A 19,279-nucleotide genomic window follows, 5' to 3' on the forward strand; every position below is an offset into this window, starting at 1 on the left:
CATGGAGGGCTTTTGCTTCCGGCCTTGTTCACCTCTGTTTGCATCCATAGATATAAATGAAAGATAAAGCATTTGTACTGCAGGGTGAGCCCCTCACCTTTAGTCAGTGTCTTTTTTTTGCTAGAACTTTCTGAGATGCTGTGGCTGCTGGCCTTCTTACACTTTCAGACTCATCACCTTATCTCATGTAACAGCTCTTTGGCTGCCCTTCTTCCTATTTTGCAGGCTGCAGTTTACCTCTATCTTTGGGCTTCACTCACGTGGAGTTTGTTTGCCAAATTATTATTTGTTTTCATTTTTCCTGGTTGTTCTAGTATAATATTCAAGAGAAAATGGGGAAGGATATTGACTTATACAATCATGTTTATATGGGAAGTGGAGAGGGTTTTTTTTGTTTTTTGTTGTCTTTTTCCCCCAAGTTCATATATGTAAAGATGGCAGTATACGGTGAAGTTGTTCAATGTTTATGTAGTTTATTTCATATTCCTCGGGGTTGCCATTTAAAGTATTCCTTTGTCCCGCTCCAACCTCATTCTCTCTCTGTTTTGAACCTTGGTCACATTGTACTGAATTATTCAGAATTACCTGCACGGTAGCTCTCGTTTCTCCACACTTTGGTTTACTTTGTTCTCTCTCGTTGACATTTCCTTTCCCTCTTGCTAACCCATCTTCACCTCCGTGGCCCTTCTTATCAATTAGAATCCTATCTGGACTTCAAAATCTGCCTCAAATAGTGTCTAATTCTTCAAGCTTTTCCTCTGATCTCTGCATAGTGTTACAATCTCTTTATATGCTTAACCAAAATTTCTGTTGCTCCTATTTTTTGAGAACTGTAACTTATTGTACTTGATATTTTGGTCATTTGGGCACTGCGCCTGCTTTCTACCAGTTGGAAGAAGGCCTGCGACTGAGTCATATTTGTGCCTCATTTATGCCCAAGCATAGGACATTGTGCATAATATACATCCAGTAAACATTTGTTGAAATGATAGAATTAAGCAAAAGGCCAGAATTATTTTCTTGAATGCATGGCACAATTTCCTCCTACATCTCACTGATGCATAAGACAGCCACTCATGGGGGATAATTTGGCTCTTTTTTTCTGAAGCCACAGATCCCTGTAGATCAAAGTGTCTTATAAGGACGTGATTGCAGAAGAGCTTGTTTAGTGGTGCAGTCAAACTGTTTTGATTGTTTTCATTGTCTTATTTCAATACAGAATAATCTGTTCTTGGCTTATTATGAGTCTTTGATAGCTGCTAAGTAGATGAAAAAGCAAAAATGGAAAACACAAGCTTCTTTAGTCTTTTACTGAGAAGTGGTGGAAATCATCATGGTATAAATACATTAATAGAACAAACTTTGTTAAAATTTAGCTTTTTAATTTAAACCGAAGTCAAAGAAATAGCAGGAACTTAAGAGAAAATCCCCCCAGATACACTCTTGGTGTTAGAAACATACAAATTTTCAGATGAATTCAAATGGGAATTTTCTCCCCACTATTTCATTTAATTGGGCCTCTTACCAAGTATAATTTACATGTTATTTTCTTCATCATTTTGTAGCTTTGAACGCTGTATTTGATGAGAAAAACCTGTTCCCCAAAGAAATTCTGGATCGTGAACGAAGAGCCAAGCAATTATATCAAGAAACAAGTAGTGAAGTGAAGATTAAAAGAAATAAGAAGCAATTATAATTGAAACAAAAATAAATATTTCATTGTCACATAAAATATGGATATAAAATGTGGAGAGGAATCAAGAATTCTGTGCCATTCTTTGACTTTATGTTTAAAAAAAGAGTTTTTAAATGTTTATTTATTTTTGAGAGAGAGATGAACAAAGTGTGAGCAGGGAAGGGGCAGAGAGAGACAGAGACACAGAATCTGAAGCAGACTCCAGGCTCAGAGCTGTCACCGCAGAGCCTGGTGCAGGGCTTGAACTCAAACTGTGAGACCATGAGTCAAACGCTCAACCAACTGAGCCATCCAGCTGCCCCTCCTTGACTTTGTATTTAAACTTCAGGAAGTTTCACCTTCAATGTCTTAGTGCTGCTTTTATCCATCACCTTTCACTTTCTGTGCATTCTTAATAAAAGATAGATTGGACTACAGAGGGGCCAATATTACCTGGTATCATCTATTCCCAAGTGGTTTTATATAAAAATGTGCATTTTCAGAGCAATGCATTCTAACCAGTTGCCTTCTGGTTGCTTCTATAGGCAAATATTTTTGATCAATTATTATTATAAAAACCTGCCTTGAAGTTAAATATGGAAAGTACTAACACAGCGAATATCTACAAACTTAACTAAGAAAACCATTTCCACGTATTTACATACTTTCTAGTTTTTTGAAAATGATTCTGATAATGCAGTCAGACCATGTCAGTAGCAGCTATTCCTATTAATTCTTACAGACTTATATCCATTCTTCTGTGTACCTATTGAGAAATTACTGCATATGTTCTGCTTCTGTATTTTATCTTACCATATTATTGAAAAGCATAGCACTACCAAAGAAGTAACAGTCTCAGAAAAAATTTTTTTTTTGAAGAGACTGGGGCTAGGTATAGGACTCATTCTATGTAGAAGCTCAAGTGGGAAATGTTTGGTTCTGAAAAACAATGCCTCACTTTTTGGATCCATTTTTCTTTATAAATGTCATCATCTACCAGGTAACCAATATTCTTATGCTGCTTTATTTATTGTGTTCTGTAGGAGTAATTAATAAATTCATTCATATAACTTTAGTTACTACACATTTGCATTTTAAAGACTTCTTTCAAAACCATTTGTATTTTTTAGAAGAATTTTGTACTAACACACACAAGTAAAGGAAATAATCAACAATATATTAGGGGTCTATTCTGTTCAGTAACTGCAAAATTTCATTGCGTGTAAGCCTCACAGTAATCGTATACCTATTATAAGGTTAAAATCTGAGATTTGGATTTGTGAGAAGAATGCCCAATTATCTATGGCAGAGTTGAGGTTGGAGCCTGGGTGTGTTTTACTCCAAAGAGTGTGGTTTTGCACTTCAACTTTCTGTTCACTCTCTTCTTGTTAATATAAAGTCAGTGGACTGAACTTTAACAATGGAGTTTCCAGAATCAGTGGAGCAAACGTTTTAGCTGGTGAGGAGGGAGGCAGAGGAAAGGTTTTCAGAAGACACTGCCTATTCCATTTACATGTAAGTGCATCCTGATCAGGCCCTGTGACGTCTATGTATACTGCTTTTCCCTTTCCTTGAATGACAACCACATGTGGGAAAGACTTAAAAGAAACATATATTTGAATGTATCAACCAACAAATGTTGGTGAATGTTATCAGAGTGATATAGACTCTGGAAACCATGTTCCAGAGAAACAGGTAAAGAAATGGGGAAGTCTGGCATAAGAAAGAAAATTCATGGGACATATAACCTATTCTCAAATATTTCAAAGCTGCAATGAGGAAAAAGAGTAGAAGTAGAACCAATGGACACAGTTATAAGGAGGCAGATTCTAGAATTCTTTCCTGATACCTGCTAAAACAGGAAGGGATTTCTCGTCTTCCCTTCCCTTCCCTTCCCATCTTGGTGGAGAGGAGTTGGCAGCAGGCTGGCTGCATGGCTGTGAAAGGAAGGAGGAGCTGAGAGAAGTCATATGCTCACTGGATCCAAGAGTATGGGACTGGGGAGTGGGAGGAGTGTTTAGGTGGTGGAAAGGCAGAGAGGGTGAGTAGAGGAAATGGCCGGCACAGTTGGGAGGTTGCTTACACTGAGAAAATAAACATTGAGTAAGTAAATGAATAAATTCGTGAATATATTAAGAATGAGAGGCAGGTGTCTCACTTTTATAGAGGTATTTATAAAATTTCAAAGGGAGGAAGCTAGAAAGAACCCTGAGATCACAGATTGGGTCTGAGAGTCCAGTGTGAATTCATGGTTTTAGAGGGAGGGAGGGAGGAAGGAAGAAAAGAAGGAAGGAAGGAAAGGAAAAGAAAAAAAGAAAAAGAAGGAGGAAGGAAGGAAGAAATGTTTAAGAGTGATTAAGAAGCTATGTTTGCAGCTTGCTCGCAAATGATTCAGAAAATGCTAATTATAATTGTGTCTACACATACATACACCATATATATATAATACATGTATATAATATATGACTTTATGTATATATATACATACATACATATATAATATACATACATATATACATACATACATACATACATACATATATACATACATATATACATACATACATATATATAATACATACATAATATATAATGTTATATATATTATATTATATATTATATATTATATATAGGAGAGAGAGAGAAGGAGGGAAAGATTAGCTATATAGATTGAGCATACATATGTGGTAGAAGGCTAACAATTGGGAAAACAGAGAGAAGGAGAGAGGGAGATGGTAGTTCTTTTTATTATACCAGCAAATTTTCTGTAAATTTGGAAGTATTTCAAAGATTTTTTTTTTTTAGATGAAAAAGGTTGCCTTGGGAAAAAAAGATTTTTTGAGATGTTCCAGCAGAGGCTGAGTAACTCTCTCACAGGGATATTGCAGAAAATTCTTGCACTGGTCGGGAGGTTTGATTAGATAATCCATCATTTCAAACTTAGAGCATATGATTTATGAATCATAGATTGATGACAGTACAGTGGAGTGAAATTTGAGCCACATTTCTAGAAATTTAGAGGAATATTAAGATGCTAAAGAGAGGAAATATGGGTACCACGTACTTTGTGAAGGCTCTATTTTCCATTCATGCGCCCACCCATCCATCTGTTCATCCATTCATCCACCTATCCAACCAATTATCTAAGATACATAGAAGGGAGTGTTTTAGACACCAGGTATATACCTATAAATAGAATACACTTCTCTTACCATCAGGTTCCTGGAGTGAAAGTACATAAAATGCAGTGATTTATTAAGCAAAGATTGAATGAGCCCACTAGTTTTTCTGGTATAAATTGGAAATTCTTTTGCTAGACATCTTTTTCTTTTTCTTTTTTTTTTTTTTTACCCTTGTAGATGACTTTGTTTGAAACGATTAGTGAAATAGTCTGTTTCATATGGACATACCTTCTCTCTGTAGCCTACCACATGTGTAAGGCAGTTGTGCTGTGTTAAAACCCTAATCCCATCTTTAGTTAACTTCGGGGGCTCTTCCAGGAAAGGAAAAAGACATTTAGTTATTATGTCTCTTCTATCTTACAGCATCTAATTGTGCTAGGCAGGTAGCAGGGTCTCACCTATAAAATGTTAATAGAACTGAAGACTTTATAAGCTATTTCTGAAATTAACACTTAGGTTCAATGATTTAAGATCCATTTTTTTTCTACAGTGAAAGGAACTTGTCACATTAAAATAGAATGTGCCAGAACTTTCAATAGGCTACTTTGTAATATGTAGGTTTACACTAAATATAATTTAACCTGTTATCTTTTCAGAACATTTTCCTCTTATCACATGATATATGGAGCAAACTGAGAGAGGAACAAAATGCCTGAAATTAACCCATGCTCAGATAGAATAATTAGCTTTTAAGTCCTATATTAACGAGAACATTTGCTTGTATGTTTTTAAAGTTGGGAATTAAATACAATTTTACTTTTAAAAAGCTACAAAATGCTAAGCAAGATAATGAGACTGAACCTATAACTTCTTGCTATTGTTTTTATTATACATATCCCCAGATTTATTTTTTACAGTGGAGGAGTGATGGCACTCAAATTTATACCAAGACACTTTGGCTCTCACTAATGAAATATTATATATATTATATATATAATATATATATATTATATATATAATATATATATATTATATATATAATATATATATTTCAAATATATATATAAATATTTGCTCATGCTCTAGGGGCAAAATAGAGTTGTAGAAGGAACAGATTTATGAAAATATTTAAAAGGCCTGCAGTAATATTTTACGGACAATTGTGGTATCATTGTCAATTAAAAGAGCTTAAACCAGGGAGGAGAAATTCTTGGCCATTCTTTTTTACTCCTCAAGAGACAGGAAAATGTACAGTGTGCTTGAACTGCTCTAACATAAGATCCTTACAGAAAGTTTCATTAAGTGATCTTACTAAGACAGAGTGTCTGTCTCTGTCATTGCAAGGAAAGCAATGACCTGTTCCTGGGTAAATCACATTATGATCTGAGTAATATGGAGAAATAATAACTTGGTAACTCAGGGTACTTGTGATGGATGTTTGCTAGTGTCACTACAGGGGTAGAAAAACATTGATTGAATGAGAGTCCTTGGACATTCAGACGATTGTTTATGAATTACACAGTAAAACAAGAAGGATAGAGCTCTTGTGCTGCCTAACTCTGTTTTTGGAAAATTATCTCTAACAGTGTTAAGCTAAAGCTGGAGAGGAGTTCGCTTATGTTAGAGCAAGTGATGTTAGAATATAACCCAAGACTTAGAAAACATTAAGAGATGCCTAGATGGACAATTAAGAACTTTAGTGAATTAGGACATTATGGCCTATAGCAATTATCAGGCTTCCCATGGCTTTCCGTAAGCTCTAGCCCTGTCAGGACATTGAAAGAAGTTACTTCTCAGGTATTTACATCCATTTTATCTTGTTTTTATAAAGTTATCAGAAGTGACATTACATTTAGTTATCAATGGTGACTATTTGTTTAATTGCATCTGGAACAAATTTTCCATTTCTCTTCTCGGAGACCACGGATGACTCAGTGTGTTTAATATCTGATTGCCATTGAGGTGATTGATTTGAACTAGAATGAGATCACAATCCATTCAATTATGAATCCATTTTTTTTATTAATGAACTACTGGTAGAGAAAATTACGTAAAAGTTTAAAGGCATGTGAAAGTAACACTGATGTGTATTACCAAATCACCTATGTTTAATCGTATTGTCCTCCTATGATTTGGTAAATCAATAATCTTAATCTGGTCTTTTTGTTCATCATAGAGAGTATATTTCTTCAATATCCACCCTTTTTCCTAAGGATTAAAATGAGCCTTGTAACCACAGGAAATTCCTGTGACTATTGTATGATTTGATGAATTATTGAGAACTTTGTAAATGCAGCAGCAATTTGTCTCTGCATTCTGGACTTGATTTAGCTTTATCCTTTTTCTCACAGGCTTTCTGAAATATTTATGATGGTATACAGTGGTAATCTGATGCAGAAGTCCTGTGAGAAACAAAAAGAACTAATTACTAACCAATTTACAAGCCTTGGCACATTCTTCCAAATTCTGTTTCTACTTACTATAAAATAAGTGGAATAATGGATTAAATAATATAAGCTTAATGCTTTTAAAAATTTCTGTTATGGTTTTCTCTCTCACTTCTTGCCTATTGTGTCATTGATCATTAACCGATCATATTAGTCCTTTTGTGCAAATGTAGGGAACACCTGCTTTGGGTTTAGAGGAATTAATCATACAGTGTTCAAGATAAGTAAATTTGGCCTTGACTGATCAGGTGTTTTATGTACTAGTGTTTCCCAGCAGGCACATTTCAGTTATAACATCACAGTGAATAATTAGAAGCCAATTTGGGGTAAGTACCTTAAAATTAAATAGCTTTTGAATGCAGTACATATGCAATAATATTGATCATGAGTATTTAATAAAGCAGGGGACTGGCATTTCAATTCACTTTGATAACAGATATTATTTAAATTTATCAAATTAACACATTACTTTTATTCTCCTTAAATAATGTCATTATAAATTTGAAGGTTAAATTCTTATAGGACTTTCATTATGTTGTTTAGTTCACCAGTACTTCATGCTTTCTAATGAGATCTAATGAGATAGGATCCAAAACACAATGAGGTTAAGTGAACTTTTGAAAACATTTCGTGTGTGTGTGTGAGATTATAATTTGTTCAATGCCTAGAAATTTTCTGGGAGAATTAGACGCTCAAATAATATAAAGTTTTTTTGATGTTTATTTATTTTTGAAGGAGAGAGGGAGAGACAGAGCCCGGGGGAGGGAGGGGCAGAGAGGGAGGGAGACACAGAATCTGAACCTGGATCCAGGCTCCGAGCTGTCAACGTGGGGCTTGAACTCACGAACCGGGAGATCATGACCTGAGCTGAAGTGGGACGCTTAACTGACTGAGCCACCCAAGCACCCCGATGCTCAAATAATATAAATTTTAATTATTAAGATTATTAGTATAATGAGAGGATACCCCTCAGATTCTACCATAAGGAAAAATTTGTATCCTTCATAGTATTGTTTACTTTTGTATTACAAACCAATTACATAAAGATGTGCCTAAAGAACTGCCACTTGATGACTTAAAAGTACTAATAACATTGTGACTACTTATATATCTACAAACTTCTGTTTTTAATCAGAAATCTTCTGAGATAGTGAATGTATTTGAAAATGATACATAGGGGCACCTGGGTGGCTCAGTTGGTTAAGCAGTCTGACTCTTGATGTCTGTTCAGGTTATAATCTCATGTTTCATGAGTTCAAGCCCCATTTGGGCTTAGCGCTGACAGCTCAGATCCTGCTTAGGATTCTCTCTCTCCTCTCTCTCTCTCTCCCCTCCTCCCTCTTACATGTGCTCTCTCTCTCTCTCTCTCTCTCTCTCTCAAAATGAATAGATAAACATTAAAAAGAAAGAAAATGGTAAACAGAAATTTATTTTTGTGTATAAAACTTTTCTTACTCACTGGCTTTTACTTTTGTTGCACTTCCACTCACAACCTTATGTACTAACTTAATCCTCAATAAAACATTTGATAATATATATTTATATTTGCAATTTACCAACATGCTATTTTTTTAACATTTGTTTTAAATTGCATTTTGAAGTCTTTTTCCTTTGCAAATTGTATATCTAAACAAATAGAGTTTAGCTACAAATATTAGAAGGCAATTTGAAGTAGCTACATAATGACTCCACAGATTAGCTTTAGAGAGTGTTTGACTATTAGTAATCTTTATATGTAATAGTGACTCAACCCACTTATGGGTCATGGTGACCCTTCCAATGGTCTGCAAAAGCCCTTTAGAAATATAGTTCTTCGTTTTTAAGGGTAACAATACATTGTTCTGGAGGCTTTCATCTTTACCCCCAATGAACAGTTACTTCCCAGTAACCTATGAAACTAGGAGTTATTAAGAGTTCCTGAAATATAGTGTTTGCAAGGTAAAATTAGCATTACTAAAATTTATGAGGTTTTGGGGTCAATATTCCATGAAGTCTAATATTGCAAAACTCATTCTCAAGACGTAATCAGATGGTTGAATGTCCTGTACTTTTAGTGGAGGGCACTTGAATAAGGCGTCATTAGTGTTGTGACTTGGCTAAAGTTTTCAGCTGCAGCTTTCTTACGTGTTAACTTGTCAAATTATTCTTGGTTTCTTAAAAAGTGCTATTTTCTTTTGTTATTGTTGTAGTGTTACATTTAATTGCATTTCCTTACAGGTTTTCTGAGTTTTTCCTTCCTTTGAAAAAGTACAATGTGAATTTTAGGGTATTTCACCCTGTAGAAGTAGGAGTCCACAAAGTATGAAAATTCATACCATAAAAACTTTGCCAGATTACTCAAACTGATTTAGAATACATTAACTTTGCACTTTTATAGGTTCAAAACCACACTGGAGTGTCTTCATATTTTATTCCATTTCTCTTTTCATCTATAAACCATTTTCGAGTAGTGTGGACAGAGGATTCCCTTGATAAAGAGTTACAGGTATCTCACTTAAAACCATGGAAAAGATAGGAAAAAGTATCATTCAGCTATTTAGAGATCATATTGCTATTGACGTTGTTCCAGAATTATAATTTCTTCTTTGATTTTAGAAGACTGCCTTATGTTTTGGACTAGTTCTTGAAGGAATATAAAAATGCCATTTGCACATGCTTATTTCTCCTAATAGATGAGGCTTATTCTGCAAACTGGCATGAGAATCTCCTTGTAATAATGTTTGACTTAAGAGAAAGAATTCTAATAGGAAGAAGGTTGTCAGTTGAGCTCACTATGGTTACCTCTGGTTATTTTGAAAACTAATGAATTTTAAATTAATGCACAGAAGTCAAAATGGATAAGATCTTGTTGTGGAATCTACTGTTGATTTGTTCTGGAAGTCAAGCCTCAAGACCCTTGGCTCAAAGAAATATCGAATTTGCAGTGGATCTTTATCAAGCTATTTGTTTATCTCATAAGGACAACATTATATTTTCCCCCCTTGGAACAACGTTGGTTCTTGGGATGGTACAACTGGGAGCAAAAGGAAATGCACAGAAGCAGATAAGACAAACGTTAAAACTTCAGGAAAACTCAACTGGTGAGATTCTTACATATAATTATTAAAAAATTTTTTTAATGTTTATTTATTTTTGAGACAGAGACAGAGCATGAGTGGGGGAGGGGCAGAGAACAAGGGAGACACAGAATCCAAGGCAGGCTCCAGGCTCAGAGCTATCAGTGCAGAGCCCAATGCGGGGCTCAAACTCACAGACCAGGAGATCATGACCTGAGCCGAAGTTGGATGCTTAACCAACTGAGCCACCCAGGTGCCCCATTACATATGATTATTTATGCTGGATAAGATCTGGCCAAATTTTTTTTTTAAATTAGAAGTTCAGGGTGACACAACTTAAATCAATGGAAAATGTTATCAAAAGTGGTAAAAATTATAATAAAATGGAGAATTGTATATAATAATCATTTTAATTGTTTCCCAATGAAAATGTTACCAAAAGAATTTATTATTTTTAATGCAGATATAAAGCTGTGAGTGTGACAGTATATTTTCTTCTGGTCTGGTTTAGCCAGATTTAATTAATTGAGATCGTGTTGTGTGCGTGAATGTGTGTATGTGTATGGTTTTCTGTTTGTTTATATTTCCACTATCATGATGCTATGATCATTTTTTGCATCAGTTTCAGAATATGGTTCTTAATTGTTGCATATCATGGCCTCTTATGGAACTATCATTACTTACTTAACCCTTCTTCATTAGGTTGTTTCCAGTATTTCTGTTATAAAAATGCTTTAACGAGCATCCTTACCCAGAAATCTTTGTGTGCATCTCTCATTACTTTGTTAGCTTTCTAAAGTTAGTTTTCTAAATAAAATTTAACTTTTTCACTTAACTGAGACCAAGAAAAAGTATTAATTTATACATTTAAAAAGCTTGTTTGGTTAATTGTTTTTAAAGAAAATCTGGAAAAAAAATTACATAAACCATCCAAGGCCTTTTGGCGTTTGAGGGGTTGCTGTCTTAGAGTCTCCCAAAGGCCTATCTGAGCTACTGTAGAGCTTTGGTGCTGGTGTCCTGTTTGAAAGGGCAGTTGTCCCTTTCTCAGGCTATCCTGTGTTCTCGATTTCCATAATAATTTTAATTTTAAACTTCCTCATCACTGTCAGATAATATGTCCTAAATATCAGAGCAAATTTCCAGATTTTTCGATTTGGAAATGTAATCACTATAACTATAACCAATTTCAGTATGTTTGCCTTAGAACAGAGCACTTAAATTTAGGAATTTGCCTTTCTGTTTTTACAAAGTCTCATTTGCTTCATTTTAAATAAAGGCAATTTTATGTAGAAAAGAAGTTGGTGATAGTGAAGTTAATTGCAAGAATTTTCCTTTGTGAATAATGTAAAATGAAGCCACTGTGTTCCAGATTTAGTCTTGACTGTCTAGATTAATTTCAGCAAATCCCATAAGAGAGTCGCAGAAGCATTTCATCACTTGATACTGCTTTGAAAAGTAAAAATACATTTATAAAGATATGTAAAGTTGACTCTAAGATAAATTAGCAAAATTAGTGCCTCTGAAATCTAAATTACTCTAAATGGGTATATCTTGTAGAGAAACAGAAATGTTAACAACTCTGGATTGTGAATGTAATGCTAATCATAGCAATAATGATGATGACACTATCAAACATGTATATAGTGTAGCAGACACTTTTTTCTGTGCTTGATATCTGCTCTCCTACTTAATATTTACAGTTACTCTGTGAGGCAGACATAACCCTGCTGTTTAGATGAGGACATGGAAGCAAAGAAAGGTTAAAGTAGCTTGTCCAGAATAAATTCCAAAAATGATTCAGTAAGAGTTCTAGATCAGAAGAGCAATATATTATATTTTCCTTGGGAAAATATAGACGGGCAATTAAACATTAACATTATAACACATGTAACAAAATCTATCAAAATTGCTTTCTTTTTTTTCTTTAACTTTTTTAAATCTTTATTTATTTTTGAGAGAGAGACAGAGTGTGAGCAGGGGAGGAGCAGAGAGGGAGACACAGAATCTGAAGCAGGCTCCAGGCTCCGAGATATCAGCACAGAGCCCGACGCGGGGCTCAAACTCATGAATCGTGAGATCATGACCTGAGCCGAAGTCGGATGCTCAACTGACTGAGCCACCCAGGTGCCCCTCAAAATTGCTATTATGCTTTGTGAAGGAGAGAGACACAGGGATACAGTTGGAAGGTTATTGCAAAAGGAAAAGGAAGATGAGCTAGAGAGAGAGAAAATATGAAAAAATAAACTCTGGAGAAAAAAAGGAGGAGAGAATTAAGGAACAAAGAAAAAGGTTAAGGAAGGGAACAGAGTGGAAGAGAGCAAGGAAATGGAGAAGAGGCCCAGATGGTCTAAAGAAAGAAGAGCAAAGTGGTGTGAAGGGTGGAACAAGGTGTAAGGTCAGAAGGTGGTACCTGGTAGGGCCGCATTGGAACTCAAGAGGAACAGGAAAATCACTAGTAATGATCCTGTCTTCATTGAGCATTTTTACAAATGTACCTCATGGATTTCTTTGATTAATACTGATTTTTACTGTTACAGTAAAATATTATCTTGATTATTGAGTCTGCTGGCATCTCATTAAATTTCATGCTCAATATAAATGCCTCCTTGACTCATCTTGGTCCTGGCCCTGCCTTCCATTCCCAGTGGTTATCAAAAGTTACTACCTGTCATACTAGGCTGTTTTATGTTAACACCTGGCTTATTCTACAGATGGTCATACAATTCCTGGCATCCTATCCCCACAGGGCTCTCAGTGTCCTCAGTTTTCCTTCTTTCCCCCAATTGTCAAAACTTCTGCTCAGAATTTACCTTCTCTAGTCTACTGAGCATCTGATAATGCTCCATTTTGCTTTGCCTCTAACATGCTGCTTACTAATCAAAGACTAACTGGGGTGCTTGCTATTCCAACAGTGTTATGGAAAAGGGGTCAGCTTTGCATTCTGATCCCAGTTCCAAAACCAAATAATCTTGTGATTTGGCACCTCTCCAGTGACTGTACGTCTCTGGATTTTAGATTCCTCACTATAAAAAGAAGAGTTTTAATAAATGATTCATATGGACCTTTTGGCTAAAATAATCTATAATCCTATGACTGCCTTTGTTTTCATCTTTAGATCTCTCATATTTCACACACAGTTGGCCTTTGGGCTCTTAATAGCAGGAGAAGTAAACATGTACTGAATTTTAGAACATTTTCTGGAGGACTAGTACAATCAAACCAAAAGTTATATTTACCCCATGGCCTATAGGTGTTCTATGACTCTGTTTTAGGAAATGAAATAAATTTATTCTCACTGCTTATTGGGAGCCATGTATACATATTCGTTTTGATGTGTGCTAGAAGAGGTTATTAATCTGAAATTAAATCAAATTTATAAGACAGATAACTTTATATTCTCCTCCAAACTTGTGCTACTTGATGACATTTTTCATTGACTTCTGAGTCCAGTGATTTATCAAAGGGAAACTGACTGTTTGTCACACAGTCTTGGACCTTAAGTACATGACATAAATCTATTTGCTCTGACAAATGAGTTGGAACTATTTTTTCTCCCCTTCCCCTCCCCCCCCCATTCCTTTAAAGATGTCCATAAATTACAAACTTCTGAAGATTGGTTTCAAATTCTGCCACTTCATTTCTGACCTTAATTAATTCTTTTGAAAAAACTCACATGCCTTAACTCAGAAAGTCTCTGTAGCTTGCCTTTATTGAGATATTTCCTCAGCTTCAAATAGCAAATGATTGCATCTAAAACCATCGCAGAAACCAGTTAAATAGATTAACTTTCATTCCTTCCTTATGTAAGAATTCTAGGATTGTAAAGACTTACTGAAATTCTTCTAATCCAACCTAAGGGAAGTAAGTTTTTAGGGCTAAGATTGTTTATATCTGTATCTATATCTCCAGAATGCAGCATCATGGAGTTTGAAACATAATGAAATATACCTCCCAGGGCCTGCGATATGGTTATGTGGGTTGTACCTGCGCAAGAGCAGGGGAGGACAAGGAGACAAGTGGGAATGGAAATGTAAGCTCCACTCAGCTAGACGAGATATGAGGCCACTGGGCTGAAACCCTCCTCCTCCCCCACCTGTGAGGGAAGCTGTTCTTATTTATACAAAGATGCCCATTGACTGCTAGCTCTCTGCTAAAGTGCACAGACGCATCTCCCCCGGCCGCCATCACATTTCCAGTGGACAACTCAAGACAAGTTCTCAGTAAAACTTTTCTCTCTTTATTCAGTGGGTATCTTCTAGTGATGAATGATTTATATTTTCTTCAATAAAGATTAATTAGGCATACTCAACTTTTAAGTTATGAAAGTGGTATTTTTAGTATGTAACTCAAAATATAACAATGGCCCTGAAAGAAACTTTGATTTGAAATAGAGTTCCTAGACTTAATGATTGAATTCCAGGAGTAAGCCAGATAGGAATGAAAAACATATTTTTGGTAATGGATAGGAAGCCTCTGAACAAAGATCAAACCTGAATTCTCTCATAGGCACATGTATCTTCCCGACAATCCATGGTGGTCAGAATAATCCAACGGTAAATAAATAATAGGCCAACAGTGATTCTTAACTGACTCTACTGGACTCAGTTGACTAGTGGTGATAGTTGGAATGGTTAAGACTGGTACTGTTCATGTAGACAGTCACAGGATATACATTCATGAACCTGAAGAAATAGGCAATTCTGATTCTTGCACATCTCTAGAGATGATTACAGGGATTACCTCATAAATCTCAAAACTTGGACAGGTGCCATTGCTCATCTCTTATGAGAACTTTCTTAAGCTGAAATAAAAGCAATAACGAAAAGGATTGCTCATCACTGTCATACCACCATCAGTATTCATTAGTATTCTCCTTCCATAAATATCGCATGTTATGCAAAGAATGAGGTTCTAAAGATAAATTTCCAACAAGTAAGAATGAGCTAAATTTGACTATAAAAAGGGAATTTCCTTCAGCCTGTTTAAATGCACATTCTTGTTTTTGACACATTTCAAATTTACATGGACATTCTTTTTTTTCTATATAAGAACTGAGTTCTTTATAAAATGCATATTGTATGAAGATAAATGCTTAAAATATTTATACTAACTTAGAAAGGATCGTTAGTTTTACCTAAGGGTGCAAAAAATGGTGATATGAATCAACACTTAGAAGTAAAGCTGAAAAGCTGTTGTTTTTATGTTGTTCAATATGTCAGTATACATTATAATTATTTTTTAGGAGAAGAATTTTCTGTGCTGGAGTCATTTTTCTCTGCCATCTCAGAGAAAAGGCAAGAATTTACATTTAATCTTGCCAATGCCCTCTACCTTCAAGAAGGATTCACAGTGAAAGAACAGTATCTCCATAGCAACAAGGAGTTTTTTCAGAGTGCCATAAAACTGGTGGATTTTCAAGATGCAAAGGCTTCTGCAGAGACAATAAGTACCTGGGTGGAAAGCAAAACAGATGGTAAAGTTTCCCATTTTCATAAAATCATTATTTGCCATTGTATTCATGGTTTTTAATATCCTAAAGTAAAGAATGGTTGAATATTTCCCTGTTAAACTGTGGCTCAGAGGAATCAAACCTCCCATTTTGCTTCCCTGTTATTCAAATTAATACTAAATTGTAAAACTGAGAGAAATTGTCAGCTGCTTTGAAAAGCATACAGATTTTTTCAGCGACACCTATTTAGAGAATTTTTAATGGAAAACTTTTAATAATAAGTTTTGTTTAAGCATAGGTTTTTAATCTACGGCCAAGTAATATCTTGGGCCAGGTAAAAATTAGATCTGTCGGCCTCAACTGCCTTCTTTCCCACATATACTGTAAATAATTAACACATCTCCGTTGGATGGGTTAATGTTTAATAATAAATGTGGATAACCCTATCATAAACATGGTAATCTAAACTTTAATCTCAATATAAGCTAGCAAAAATTCCTCAGGGATTATGGAGTGACATAGTAGAAAGAACACAAGCTTAAAGTCCTTCAGATCTGAGTTCAAATCCTAACCGGTTCTAAGCTATGCCCTATCTAAGATGAGGATACTATTAAAATATTTCAGGATTATTAGCAGGTTTGATAATAATGTATGAGAAATAACAAGCATATATCAGGCCTTGATTAACAGTAGTTTGTTTGTTCATTCATTCTGCTACCAAAAATTATGATGATATATGATGCTACCATATTCTTGATAGGAAGCGTCATTCAGGGAGGCATGGTTCAAAATGTGAGATGGGTGTTTTGAGCAGCGTTCACAGGAAAGTCCCATTGATGGGACACAAAATGAATATCCCTAGACAGCCCCATGGCACTCATCCGTGCTTTTATCTCTTAACTGAAATAGTCACTGGACATAGAAATAGCAAACTGGTTGTTTAGAGGAAGAAAATCATACTAACAACTCCATTCTTGTCCCTTCCCAATGGTCAGTGGCTGTAGCCACAGGAATAGAAGGTTTGAGTGTACCATTGACTTATTAATTCTGATTGACCTGCTGGAGAAACTTGAAATAAAGTTTGAAAATCATCAATAAATATGCAGGAAGGGACATTCAGTTTTCATTCTTTCTGGCTGAAAAACGATTTACACAAACAAGCTCGCCGAAGAGGGTCCAATAGCAGGTCTGTCCAGGTTTGCCTAAGACAATCTCGTATCTCCGGGTTCCTAGTGAGATCTCATTTGTACCTGTTTCTAAGTGAAATAAGTAACAGTGCTCCTCTTTACTCTCAAAATTGCCAAGGCTAGATGATAAAGCACCCCGTTTATAATGACCTGCAAAAGAAATTTGTGCTTTAATTCTGTTTAAAGCATTCCACTGAGTCGCTCTTGCACATCTCTTTCTGCCTCCTCCTGCACCCACTTCACAGGGAAAATTAAAGACATGTTTTCCGGGGAAGAATTTGGCCCTCTGACTCGGCTCATCCTGGTGAATGCTGTTTATTTCAAGGGCGATTGGAAGCAGAAGTTCACAAAAGAGAACACACAGTTGATGAATTTTACTAAGAAAGATGGTGCAGCAGTCAAAGTTCCAATGATGAAGGCTCTTTTGCGAACAAAATATGGTGAGATGAGAAATCATGCTTTGAAGCATGATTTGGGGAATTGCCAAGAATATTTAATATTTTATTTCTCCGTTCCAGGCTATTTTTCTGACTCCTCCGTGAACTACCAGGTTTTGGAATTACCTTATAAAGGTGACGAGTTTAGTTTAATCATCATACTCCCTGCAGAAGATGTGAACATAGAAGAAATGGAAAAGCGCATGACTGCGCATCGAATCCTGAAATGGTTCTCTGAGATGCAAGAAGAGGAAGTGGAAATCAGCCTCCCTAGGTTGGTAACGTTATTTTATTATTCCAGCTCTTAGGTTTTCACTCATGGAGGAATTTGAATAGCTGGCTAAAATATAACAAATATTTGAAAAGGCTATTGTCGAAAAGAAAAATGCATTTGGAAGTGTAGCTCCACTTTATGGAACTACTGTTCCATAGGCACTGTTCTGCCACGTGGGGGACTGAATTTAAGCACCCAGTATTCTCTGCAATAGATGAAGAGGTGTAAGTGTTCAAGCTAGAACATCAGGATAAAAAGGAATTTTTATTCTTTTTAGTATATAGACGTACCTTTCTCTGATCTCTTAATTGGAATGTTAAATATCTGTCTTCTGTTACATTTAAGGAAGATGAAATCCCCCAACCACTCAATGTACCACAATTAAAAGATGTGTTACACCAGCTTTGACCACCGGTGCTCCAACAGTCATTGAATTTAAATAGAGTCCTATGGAGAGTTTTAGGTAGTTAATACAAAATGGAAATTGCAAAGGCTTATCTCAGGAAACAAGAATATAAACACTGATTTCGAAATATCATGCTTCTAGCCAACAGGAGAAACTTCAGAGTAAGTTATGCCCAAATAACTCAATTCACATTCTATCTCCACTTTTTAAAAGAGGCAGATGTCTAATAGATGATATTCTGTTCTTTCGTTTCTAAAATTTTCTGCAAACTCATCAAAGCCTGGATGGTCTGTGCACCCCTCTTCCAGGCCTTTTGCCACTTAAATGTCTTGGCTTTTCCTGCATTTTCCACTAAGCCGGGATCCAGTCAGTCATTGTAATCATATTCGCAGATAATATTTTTTAATGCTTTTTGTTATTTTGTCTTTATTCTGCTCTGATTTCTCCCTAATCATCCTCAACCCCAAATCTACCCCAAAAGCCATTCCTGCTCCCCAACTATTAATTTTGTTAAGCAAAAACCCAGGAAGCAGTCCCTTCTGGCATCATTGAGGCTGGAGCTGGGGATTCCTTATTTCTCTTCAAAGAACTTCCTTTTTTAATACTCACACACACCACACCAAAATTTAACTTCTGTTCTGCAGGCGCTGCTTTATGTTGATTTCTCTTACTCTCAACATATGTCTCAACTTCCTGTTCCTTAAATAAAACATATCATTAGGCAAATCTGCATCCCTACCCTTCACCTCAAAATTCGTATACATCTTTGATAATCTTCTCTTCCTCTACCTTCCTTGTCATCCTGGAGAAAGAGGTACGCTATGCTTTTCTCACCCTTACTCTAGGTTCTTGATCCTAATATTATTTACTATTTCCTTTTTCTTGAAAAATCTTTCTTTCTTTAACCCCTGGGGCACTCCTCACTTCTGTTTATTTTTCTCTCCATTGTAAAATTGTGCTGTTCCCTGACCTACATTTGTTTTTCTCTCTATTCCCAGCTAATATTTACTAGAATTGTTTCTTCAGAATTTTCTTCTTCTTACTCTCTTTTATTTGTCCCTTTTTCTTCATGTCTCTAATATCTGAATTTCTCCACCAATCTCTCTTCTAATTCCCTAGCATCCCTGTATATCTCTACCTGGATGTGATTTAGTCTTTCAAAGAGTTTTGGGTGTTTTGTTTTTGTTTGTTTGCTTGTTTTGTTTTGTTTTTGCTCCTATTATGTG

General features: G+C 35.6%; 2 protein-coding genes across 2 annotated transcripts in view; both read left to right on the forward strand.

Annotated features, from left to right (window-relative positions):
• WDR49 (WD repeat domain 49) overlaps positions 1-2,679 on the forward strand; it is a 139,729-nt gene extending 137,050 nt beyond the window's left edge. Inside the window, exon 18 of the mRNA XM_053903659.1 lies at positions 1,566-2,679. Within this exon, the coding sequence (XP_053759634.1) occupies positions 1,566-1,696 (131 nt within the window). The 3' untranslated portion in view covers positions 1,697-2,679. The remainder of the gene's footprint in view (positions 1-1,565) is intronic.
• Positions 2,680-7,479: 4,800 nt separating this feature from the next.
• Positions 7,480-19,279, forward strand: part of SERPINI2 (serpin family I member 2) — a 33,821-nt gene continuing 22,021 nt past the window's right edge. Inside the window, exons 1-5 of the mRNA XM_019440501.2 lie at positions 7,480-7,570; positions 10,070-10,324; positions 15,543-15,773; positions 17,182-17,376; positions 17,455-17,647. Of these exons, the coding sequence (XP_019296046.2) occupies positions 10,078-10,324; positions 15,543-15,773; positions 17,182-17,376; positions 17,455-17,647 (866 nt within the window). The 5' untranslated portion in view covers positions 7,480-7,570; positions 10,070-10,077. The remainder of the gene's footprint in view (positions 7,571-10,069; positions 10,325-15,542; positions 15,774-17,181; positions 17,377-17,454; positions 17,648-19,279) is intronic.

Source organism: Panthera pardus, unplaced genomic scaffold, assembly GCF_024362965.1.
Source record: "Panthera pardus isolate Hobbes unplaced genomic scaffold, ASM2436296v1 HiC_scaffold_16, whole genome shotgun sequence".
Classification (NCBI taxonomy): domain Eukaryota; kingdom Metazoa; phylum Chordata; class Mammalia; order Carnivora; family Felidae; genus Panthera; species Panthera pardus.